We start from the raw sequence: 11,713 nt of genomic DNA, 5'->3' as shown, positions 1-11,713 counted from the left end.
TTGCAGGCTAATGGCAGCAAACACCCTGGACAGAGCAGTGCTGCAGGCAGAGACCCAGGGGGCTAAAGGCAGCTCCTGGCGGGCTGCAGGGATCTGTAGGCTGAGGCCCTCAGGCAAGGGCCAAGAGGATGCTGGGGCCATGGGGAAGTGGCCCAGGAAAACCTGCTGAAGAGTCGGAGGGGGTGCCAGAAGCAGCAGTCTTCTACTGGGTTGATGGGCTGGGACCCGGCGTAGTGGGCGGGCCTGGGTCCCCCCCACTCATCACTGGGGAAGTGGCTAAACAGGAGAGTGTGGTCACCACAGAGAGAAGTGGCTGGACAGGGACTAAAGAGATGACCCCCGGAAGGGGGGAGCACCTAGTGTGGCACAGCCGGAAGGCTGTCACTGAAGAGGACATCAGAGCCCTTGGAGGGACGTGGGTCCAGGAGCAGAAGAGGTGATGGGCAGAGCACGACCAGAGCAGGGCGCACTGGCTACCCAAGCTAATTCCCGTATTGGCCACAAGGAGGCGCTGGAGTGCTAAGCGCACCCCGTCACACTTGGATTTATATGGAGGCAATATGATATTTTCTGTCTTATTATTGTGGCGGGAAAAAATGTCCACGTGTTGTGTTTGGATCAGAACCAGCCTGAGGCCCTTTATTTCAAGCAATGCTCATTGCAAGGAGAGACAGGCAGAGCTGCTCTGCCGAATACAGAAATACAGGCGCTTATATCGCTCAAAACCACAACCAGTTACACATATTTTCACATCGATATTTTGCCTTTTTAGGAATCTATCAAAACAAGCTTCCTTATTTGGGGTATAGGAAAACAAGCTTTTTCCTGTTATTCACAGGTGTTTCTCTTGTGGTTTAACATCCTTTCTAACACTACTGTTGTGGTTACACTTTAACATGCCTGTCTGTTACAAATTGTTCTGCTTAAAACTTTTCATTTTGCCTTCCCTCCTGCCCCTTATACACAGAAACAAGCTTGACCGTTGTCTAAGGCCTAGACAGGCTTGACCAAAGTCTGAGGCCTATTGAATTTTCCTTCACATTATCGATCCCTTTCTTAATGATTCCCAGTATGCTGTTCGCTTTTTTGACTGCCGCTGCCCATGGAGTGGATGTTTTCAGAGAACTATCCACAACGACTCCAAGATCTCTCTCTTGGGTGGTAACAGGTAATTTAGACCCCATCATTGTATATGTATAGTTGGGATGATGTTTTCCAGTGGGCATTACTTTGCACTTATCAACATTAAATTTCATCTGCCATTTTGTTGCCCAGTGTCCCAGTTTTATGAGATTCCCCTTTGTAGCTCCTCACAGTCTGCTTTGGACTTAACTATCTTGAATAATTTTGTCTTGTATGCAAATTTTGCCACTTCACTGTTTAACCCTTTTTCCAGATCTTTTATGAATATGTCGAATAGGACTGGTCCCAGTACAGACCCCTGTGGGACACCACTATTGACCTCTCTCCATTCTGAAAACTGACCATTTATTCCTACCCTTTGTTTCCTGTCTTTTAACCTGTTGCTGATCCATGAGAGGACCTTCCTTCTAATCCCATGACTGCTTATTTGACTTAAGAGTCTTTGGTGTGGGACCTTGTCAAAGGCTTTCTGAAAATCTAAATACACTATATCCACTGAATCTCCCTTGTCCACGTGCCTGTTGACCCCCTCAAAGAATTCTAATAGATTTTTGAGGCATGATTTCCATTTACAAAAACCATGTTGACTCTTCCCCAGCAAATCATGTTCATCTATGTGTTGGATAATTCTGTCCTTTACTATAGTTTCAACCAATTTGCCTGGTACTGAAGTGAGGCTTACTGGTCTGTAATTGCCGGGATCACCTCTGGAGCCTTTTTTAAAAATTGGCGTCACATTAGCTGTCCTGCAGTCATCTGGTACAGTGGCTGATTTAAGCGATAGGTTACAGACCACAGTTAGTAGTTCTGCAATTTCATATTTGAGTTAGTTCAGAACTCTTGGGTGATACCATCTGGTCCTGATAACTTACTACTGTTTAATTTATCAATTTATTTCAAAACCTCCTCTATAGACACCTCAACCTAGAACAGTTCCTCAGATTTGTCACCCAAAAAGAATGGCTCAGGTGTGAGAATCTCCCTCACATCCTCTGCAGTGACCCATCCTGGCTCACACAACTGGGTGACATTCATCCCCATGTCTCTTAGGCTTCCCTGAGCTTAATCCCTTTCCCCCTGAACTTGGCAACAATGCAACATATAGGGTAAACTGAGGCACACATAGGGGTCATAAAAATAGTGCAGAAAATCCCTGTTTCATCACACCGGTACAGGGAGTAAAAGTAATATTATCCTGCAGCCAAGCAGCATTCCTAATGGTCTTCAGATGCTCAGAGCAGGTGCTACAGATTACATACATGCACCTTAAAATCTCAGCATGACTGCAGTGGCTGGAGATGCAGGACAAAGGCAAACGGAAAGTCCCCCAGGGCATCCAAGCCAGAGAAGCAATTGAAACATTCTGCAATGGGCACTGCATGCGCTTTTTCCCCCTGCAGCCCTCTCCATGGGGCTACCTACCCCTGACCCCTTTGGGGTGTCCATTACATTAGGTGGGGCTACAACCTCCCTGCTCCTTTTCACTCAGGGAGCAAAGGGCCCAAAAGTCAGGCCTCTCCCTGGTCCCTGTGAGCAGACCTGGGCCAGCTCCCCTGGGTCAGAGCAGGTGAGCCCAATCCAGCCGATGGAAAGGGGCTGGGCTGCACCTGGGCCTATTAAGGGCTGCAAGAGGTCAGCAGAGGGTGATTGGCGCAGGCAGTGATGGGGAAGGGAGGCCGCAGTGGAGTGGCGCGAACTCCTGTGGTGGGTCCTGAAGGGAGGGGCTAGGGGCTCAGGGTGGAAGCCCCGGGCCTGCTGCGCTGACCAGAACTGGGAAGCAAATTTCTTGTTTGTGGCGTGGGCAGCAGGTGTCAAAGGCCAGGGCAGGCAAAGCCTCCCCTGACCCAGGCCCTGGTCCCGCCCGTGTTCTGCCCCGAGGCCCTGCCCTCACTCCCCCTCTACCCTGAAGCCGGCAGGGGCTCACTCAGCTCAAGCCGGTTGCCTGGAGCTCAGGCCCACAGGTGGCCAGAGGCAGCCCGGGGTGGTGCTTGGGCCAGCCTGGGGGCCAGTGGCCTGGGTGGCACTGGGGGGTGGGGGCGGCAGTTCAGCCCAGCACTGGGGCCAGCGCTCGGGGGGCTGGCAGGCATGGCTGTGGAGGGTGTGGGGAAGAGTCCTTGGGGCTCCTCCAGCCTCACAGGTTGGGGGGTCCTCGGGGATCCTCTGGCTGAGCAGGGGGCGGGTCCTGGGGCAGATGGGGCAATGCTGGCGGGCTAGCCTCTCCGAAGGAGGGGTTCGTTCGCCGCCCAGGGTTAGTGGCACCTACTTGCCGAAATCCCTTCAGACGCAGTATCACTAGACGTGCTTCATTACAGTACTCTTTCTCTGTCCCTGGCAGAGCGGAGAGATGACATGGAATAGCGTCACTGGATTTCAGCCGGCACACCATGCCCTCTCCCAACAACACTGACTTCAGCCCTTCCTCCTTCATCTTGTCTGGCACACCCCGTCTGGAAGTTGCCCGTTTCTGGCTGGCGTTCCCTCTGTGCTCCATGTACCTTGTGGCCATTGTAGGCAACGGTGCAGTGGTGTTCATTGTAAAGACGGAGCGGAGCCTCCATGCCCCCATGTATTTCTTCCTCTGTATGCTGGCTGCCGTCGACGTGGCGCTATCCACCAGCACCATGCCCAGAATGCTCTCCTACCTGTGGTTTGACTGGAGGGAAATCAGCTTCGGCGCCTGCCTGCTCCAGATGTTCCTCATCCACTCCCTGTCCGCTGTCGAGTCCACCGTCTTGCTGGCCATGGCCTGGGATAGGTACATGGCCATCTGCCACCCTCTGCGGCACGCCACCATCCTCACCAATCCAATGACGGCGAAGATAGGCCTGGCCGCTATGGTTAGGGGCATGCTGTTCTTCCTCCCTTTGCCCTTGCTCATTCTTCGCCTGTCGTTCTGCGGCTCCAACGTCCTGTCGCACTCCTATTGTTTGCACCAGGACGTTATGAACCTGGCCTGCACCAGCATCACAGCCAATGTCGTCTATGGCTTGACTGCTATCCTCTTGGTGATGGGCCTCGACGCGCTGCTGATTGCCCTGTCCTACTTCATGATCATCAAGGCTGTCTTGCAGCTGTCCTCGAGGAAGGAGCGTGTCAAGGCTTTCAGCACCTGTGTGGCCCACCTCTGTGTGGTCCTGGCTTTCTACATGCCACTGATTGGACTGTCCGTGGTGCACAGGTTTGGGAAAGGTCTCACTCCACTGGTTCAGGTTGTCATGGGGGACGTCTACCTCCTGATGCCGCCCCTGCTGAATCCCATTGTCTATGGAGCAAGAACCAAACAGATACGCAGACGGATCCTGAGGTGGATTCTCCATCACTGACCACTTTTAAATCAAGATGGGATGTTTCTCTAACAGCTCTGTTCTGGGAATAATTCTGGGGCAGGTCTCTGGCCTGTGCTACGCAGGAGGTCAGACTAGATGATCACAATGGTCCCTTCCGGCCTTGGAATCCATAACTTAAGATAATTAATGAAGGAGCCACTGAGAGACTTGCCTCCACTTTGTCTTCTGGATCCACCTGTCTTCTCTTAGAATCATAGAACATCGGGGTTGGAAGGGACCTCAGGAGGTCATCTAGTCCAACCCCCTGCTTGAAGCAGGGCCAATCCCCAATTTTTGACCCAGATCCCTAAATGGCTCCCTCAAGGATTGAACTCACAACCCTGGGTTTACCAGGCCACTGCTCAAACCACTGAGCTATCCCTCCCCACCAACTCGGTCACCCCACTCGCTCCTGAGCCCGTGCTCCAGTCGGCCCCCGCCTCCACTAGCCATTCTGAACCCTCTCCCCCCGCAGCAGGCCTGGGTGCCCCGCTCTGTGCTACCCTGGCTCTGCGGGCAGGGTGCTGGGATGAACCCTGCTCCTGCGGGAATCCCGCAGCACGGGGCCCAGACGTTTCTATTGTCCCACATAAAACGACATTTCGCCTCAGAAGTGCTGCAGTGCCGCCTCTTGCCCCCAGAGGCCGCTGTGGCGCTAGACCAGCCGGCATGAGCGCAGCCGGCTCTTCTGGCGCCACAGCGGCCTCTGGGGGGCAGCGGGCGGCACTGCAGCACTGCTGAGGCGGAATGCGTTTTAGGTGGGAAAATACAGCACGATGCGGGGCAGATGGATTCTGCACTTCCCCAGATGCGCAGAATTCCCCCCGGAGTAACCTGATTGACAGTCTTGAATGGGAGCAGACGTGAGAGAGTCTATGTGTGGGAATAGGACATCTACTCTCAAGCACCTTATTCATGGCCGTGTTCGGTTTTTTCCAAATGCATGCAAAGGAAGGACAGGTGTATGACTAAAGCACTCCTTTTCGCTGCTGGAATTACTTTCCAGGGGGCATGTTTGTACATTCCAGTTGTATTTTGGTGGGGAAACTTGACACTGCCCTTTTTTCAAGCCACACTGCAGAGCAGAGATGAAAATGCTTTGATGCCTGAGCTCGTGTAAACTGGCGTATCTCCGCTGACACTGAGGGGCTGGCTCAGAGGCTATTACTCCCCTGCATCTGAAAGGGCAATGTTTACAGGAGAAACTACATTTACATTTTCACACTCGTCAATTTTTTATCTCCTTTCTTTACTCAGAATGTGTAGTGTTTGTCTCAGACACAGCTATATGCAGACGTAAATGTCAGAAATAATGAGCTCTAACAGGTGTCGCGGATCCAAAGGATTAGCGCTGCGGCCCCCCAAGCTTTGGAACAGTCTCTGGTAGGAGCCCCGTCAGTGTGCCGGATCCCCTATGGGTCTTGCTCTTCCTCCAGAGTGAGCCACATGGCTTCACCATCTCCTTAAACTGAACCTCTGGGTTTTCTGCCCTCGTGCTTCACCCCATGAGCTCTGTTCAGTGAGTCCGACTGAAGCAGACCCCCGATGGAGGCTTGCCCACACTTCAGGGATTACTGCTCCTCGCCCAGCGTTTGCAGCAGCGTTCACAAACCAGTCGGGTTTATTCATTAACTGGAACATGGCATAGGTAGTCTTTATGGCAGCAGAGAGAACTGAATGTTAAAGCACAGTTCATTCTGGTCAGCTCAGAGCCCAGCCAAGCTGTAGTAACCCTTTGGCTCAAGCTCTGTTGGTCTCCCAGTCTGACTGCCCTGGTCAGAGTCCAGGTGAGATCCCCAGCTCCTTCTAGGAGCCAGCTCTTATCCCCCGCACCCTTCCAGTCCTTTGATCTCAGGCCAGGGATTGTTGTTCAGTGGGGAAGTCCATCTCCTCATGGGGAGTTGGGTGCTAGGTGCCAATGGCTTGCTGATTGGACTTGCCACTGTTGTCCCAAATGCTCCATTGATATGGAGACTAAAGCCCAGAAAGCTAGGAGACTCCTAGACCTACGTCTCTAAGGTCCAGTCTACACTACAGACCTATCTCCGTATAACTATGTCACGTGAGGATGTGAAAAATCTACAGCCTTAAGTGACGCCGTTACACCGACCTAACCCACACGTAGACAGCCTATGTTGGTGGGAGAGCTTCGCCCACTGACATAGCTACCACCTCTCAGGGAGATGGCTTAACTACACTGATGGGAGACCTCTCTCCCATCGGCTTAAGAGCATCTTCATTAAAGCACTAAGGTGGGACAGCTGAATCGGTGCAGCTCCACTGATGCCTCATTTTAGGTGTAGACCTGCCCTTAGCCTGCCCTGGGTGCAAACAGTCCTTTCCCACCCTGGCTGGGTAACAATGCAGCACACGGGGAAACTGAGACACACACAGGACTCAAAAAACAAAATTGGCTAGAGGTCTGGTCAACCTGCCTCCCATTAGAGGAGAGGAATGGCACACCAGAGCAGGGTATTGGTTCCAAGAGCACCTAGTTGGCTCAAGGTCAATAAGCTGGCATTGGGGAGTGGCTGGAGAGAAGGACCATGTGGCTCATGGAGAACACATGTTGCTGTTGCTGCTGATGGAAGAAAGAGGCCCTGACACAGCCTGACGTTGGGGGTGCAGGCGCCAAGGGATTGGGCCGGAGAGCTGGCCAGGGCACATTCACAGCCGGGCTGGGGAGCGGCCCAGATGTAGTGGAGGAGCCCAAACCAGCACGGTGGCCAGAGGCCTGGGCACCAGGCAACAGAGCTGAAACTGGGGCTTGCCACTCTGAGCTCGTACTGCAAGAGGCAGGAGGCACCAAGTTTGGGGACTCAGAGACCCGGGGAGGGGCAGTTTGGACTTTTAGGGTATGTCTTCATTGCCATGTAAGCCCAGGGTTAGTGGGATTTGAGTCAGTTGACCCGTGTTAGAGAACCCTGGGCTGGAGCAGCTCCCCTATATTAAGGATTTTCTAACCTGTGCTCAAACCTAGGGCTCTGGTGTCCACACTACAGTGCACAGACCCGAGTCAAAGTAACCGTGTCCAGGTCTGGATTTAGGGACAGGTGACCCAGGAGACCACCTGGGGTGCCGGCCTTGGGGGAGTGTTGGGTTCAGGGTGCTGTTTTTGTTGTTAGCCACGAAAGGGAAAACAGAATGTTTGAAGTAAAATGTTTCAGGCATTCTGTATGTGGGTTCATTTTTCACTAGCCTCCTAGAATGTTCTGGACCTTTGTAGAATCTCAGGGAACCTTCCAGACTTTCTGAGAACGACATTTCCTTTGAACCTCCTAGAATGTTGTCAGCCAGGCCCCCGTGTGTAGATAAGGGATGGGGCGTCGCCAGCCAGTCAGTGAGATATAAGAATGAAATGAAGTGAGAGACCAGCTGCAATATTGTGAACCTTGTTTTATTGTGTAATTGTGAAAGGGTACTTGTGTTTTAAGACTTGAAGAGTGAGTGTAAGGCTAGTGAGCTACCAAGTGACTGAGGTTTACAATGCTCAGATGGAACTGGTGCAGTCGAGTAAACCTAAGGCCAGAATATGACACGAGACGCAAAGCCTGGCAAATCAGATTACTGACTTCAAATTTCTTGTCTCAATTGCGGTTTGGCCAGGCATTAGAAACTCAGTCAATGGACATTGGAACTGCTACTACTTTGATGAGAAGCTGCCTTGATCTCGTTGTGGCCTAAGAGACAACGGATTTGAAGATGCCATCACTGCTGCCAGAGAAATGTGGAAAACTTAGGAGTTGAGCCTATCTTCAAAGAAACTCGTATTCATCAGAAGAAGAGACAGTTTGGTTATGAGAGCAGAGATGAGGTGATGGGCAGCTCAGAAGAAAAATTCAAGAGGGAGCTTTTTTGCTCACTCATTGACACAGCTGGAGTGTCCATTGAAGAAAGGTTTGGACAAATGAAGCACCACAAAAAGACCTGGAGGGTTTTGTATGACCTTAGTAAGCTGCCGGTGGACAGGAAAACACTCTTGAACAATTGTACAGAACTTCAATGGACGCTGACACATGGGGAAATGTTTGGATGTCAGTGATAAAGACTTCTATGTCGAATTGGACAACATCCGTCACATTTTGGTGCATGGGAAGCATTCTCTACTCCAATTCATTCATGATGCAGAGCTGAAGGACAATTTTCCTAATATGTGGATAGCTTTAAGGATTCTGCTCACGCTGCCAGTCACAGTAGTGAGCAGGGCCATCCCTAGCGGGTGTGGGGCCCAGGGTGGAAGTGACGGATTTGTCTTCCAGGATCGACTGCGCTGACGAAATGCACCGGCCCGTGGGGTCCCCCAAAGCGCGGGGCCTGGAGCGGTGGCCCCAATTTGACCTACCCAAGGGACGTCTCCGGTCGTGAGTGGTGAGCACAGCTTTCTGAAGCGCAGGTTCATTAAAATATATCTTCGATTAATGGTGGCTGACGAGAGACTGATATGGCTTGCTATTTTATCACTTGAAAATCCCACTGGCCAGTCATTGGCTCTCTCTCTGTGCTGCAGTTCCCGAGGGCAAAGGCGAGAAAAGCCACTATTTGAACTAAAGGACGAGGGTTAACATTCCATAGCTGTCACCTGCTGTAAGACTATTTAATGCTGGTCCACCCAATGTTGGTGCACGGTTCCATTTCTTGTTGTTTGTACATATCAGTTATTCTTAAAATTAAAAAGTTTCAAAACACGTAGGGGCTCTCTGATAGTGTCTTTGCAGACTGGTGATCAGAAGAGACTGGGTTAATGCTGCTGTTTGTCCAGGCGGTGGAGGAGGGGGTCTTCTGTTTTCCATAGAGTGGCATGCAGATTGTTGGGATAAAGAAGACTAAGGAAGTTGTCCCATGGAATTGTGGGATACTTCCAATTGACTCCTGGGACATGAGTTAAGCAGGGCTGCGGCTACACTGCAAAGGAAGAGGGCTCAGACCCTGGGTCTCAGCTTGACTTGACCTCGGACCCTCCAGCCCTGCAGGGTCCTGGAACTCTGGGTCCAAGCCCTGAGTTAGCGCAATTAAAGGGTAAATGTAAGGGGAATTAGCCCTGAGCCTGGGCTCAAGCCTGGGTTTATGTTCCAGTGTAGACATACTCTCAGTTGCATTAGTGAGTATTAGGCTATATATTGAGGCACTGGGGACTCCGTACATTGTGCTGGAGCTGAGGGGAGGACAGTGTTTGTGACTCCCCACAGGGGCCCTTGAACAGTCCCCACCTGAGGGCTCGTCTCTGCCCAGACTCAATTGTTGGTTTTCGCTGAGTGCAGCATTTCTGCATGGCACAAACTCCTGCTGCCTCAGGGCTTGTGGGAGGGAAAAAAGGGCCCTGGGTCTAGTAGGAGTCAAGCAGGGTATTCTCAGGAATGTAGGTTGGCACTGGGGATCCACTTAATGAACCTGAAAAAAGAAAAGGAGTACTTGTGGCACCTTAGAGACTAACCAATTTATTTGAGCATGAGCTTTCGTGAGCTACAGCTCACTTCATCAGATGCATCCGATGAAGTGAGCTGCAGCTCACGAAAGCTTATGCTCAAATAAATTGGTTAATCTCCAAGGTGCCACAAGTCCTCCTTTTCTTTTTGCAAATACAGACTAACACGGCTGTTACTCTGAAACCTGTCATTAATGAACCTGGGGTTCTCCCACCAGCACTTAGTTCCCAGGGCCAGGCTCTATCCAGTAACCACAGCACTTCCTGATGGGTCCGGTGATGGAAACTTCCTCCTTCACTAAGCATGAGATACATGCAAGAATTGGTATTCCCTTTCCTCCTGCTGCTTTCTCTATAACTGGAGCTGATTAGAGAGCAGTCCCAGATGCTCTTCCCCCTCCACAAAGAGTCAAGAACGTTCTATCCATGAAAATATTTGGAATAAACTATATTTTAGAGCATTTTACAAAGATTCTGCCGGGACAGAAATACCCTCCCTCCCTAATGGTAGGCAGCTCTCCTGAGCCTCCATTCTCAAGGCACATCAGTTGTCGCAACCTGGATTGACAGGAGCGTCCCATCATGTTACCATCCATCAAAAATTAAACATAAGGTTGGATGGGCAGTAGCAAACCAGTGGGGACAATAATGAGATCAGGGAAAACAGGCTCTGAGTGCCTCGGGTTACTCTCATGTGTGTTACAAGCAGAGCATTTCCACTTCCAAAAAGTTTTGTTTTCGTAGCGCTGGTTTCCATGTGACAAATGCATGAGCACAGCTGATCTGGCGCTATTTCCATTTGTCAGGCCTAAATCCTGTGGAAATAGCGGATGATATTCATCATAGTTAAAATGGAGTCCTACATCTCATACGATAGCGATGAGGGCTAGGGAACAGAGAACCTACCCATGGAGGATTAATGGAGTTTTGTTCACCTCAACTCTTAAATCCACTGAGTGGGAGTGTGCTCAGATGCTGGTGTGCAGCGCTGAGGGGTGGCAGAAAGAGAAAGGCTTTCTCGTACCTTCTAATTACAGCTCTGGTTTCACCCCTTTCCATATCATTGAGAGCTCTGCTGAGACACCCTGTGCAAATACCATATTAATGAACAATGATAACAAGAGCAATGGGCCTTGTATGCGATCAGTATGTCCACAATTTCCAAACATCACGTTTTAATCATTTCATTTTTCATTGCTCTTGTGATTGTGTATATTTTTGCATATATTGTGCACTATACAATTTCTCTCTTAAAATTGTCTTTAACACTGTCCTGAAACAGACATAAAGGTGAGGAAGACACAAAGAACAGGTGATCAAAAAGTTGGAGACAGGGTGACATTACAAGTGGAAGAAGGAGACTGTCAGGACATTGTTAAGCATTTTAAAAATAGCTTTTGAGTAACTTGCAGCACAGAGATACACTACAAAACATCCCTGACCAATGTAGGGAAGCATTTCAGTGTTGTTTTTTAGCCTTCCTCTCACAAAATAGCCAAGTTAACTTTTTCTGTAACTGCTCAAGTAACGTCGCAAGATATGGTGGAAAGATACAATATACATTCAGGGGAAAATTCTGCACAAGAACACACACAGAGGTTCTAGCTGGAGTCAGCAGAAGCCACACGTGGGCAGCTGTTCAAGGCTAACAGGTAGGTAAATATGCAGATTGATGTTAGATGGTTGGAAGGAGGGATGGGTGGAGGAATATAGGGATAGATTCATGTGCAGAACTTGGCCTCTGAGGTGGGAACAGTCTTTTACCAGGTGCTGTTGGGAAAAGGAGCATTGGTGATATTCAGTGTTAAAGATGAGCCAGTGG

The 11,713-nt window shown here is 50.4% G+C and overlaps 1 protein-coding gene across 1 annotated transcript; it reads left to right on the top strand.

Moving 5' to 3' along the window:
- The first annotated feature begins 968 nt into the window (after positions 1-968).
- On the top strand, positions 969-4,967 carry LOC125631331 (olfactory receptor 51E2-like). Its single transcript, XM_048837830.2, has 2 exons — positions 969-1,168; positions 3,479-4,967. Exon 2 carries the CDS (start codon positions 3,528-3,530, stop codon positions 4,464-4,466), a length of 939 nt encoding a protein of 312 aa, XP_048693787.2. The 5' UTR covers positions 969-1,168; positions 3,479-3,527; the 3' UTR covers positions 4,467-4,967.
- The last annotated feature ends 6,746 nt before the right edge of the window (positions 4,968-11,713 follow it).

Source organism: Caretta caretta, chromosome 1, assembly GCF_965140235.1.
Source record: "Caretta caretta isolate rCarCar2 chromosome 1, rCarCar1.hap1, whole genome shotgun sequence".
Classification (NCBI taxonomy): domain Eukaryota; kingdom Metazoa; phylum Chordata; order Testudines; family Cheloniidae; genus Caretta; species Caretta caretta.
This window is presented reverse-complemented; position numbering and strand designations above follow the sequence as displayed.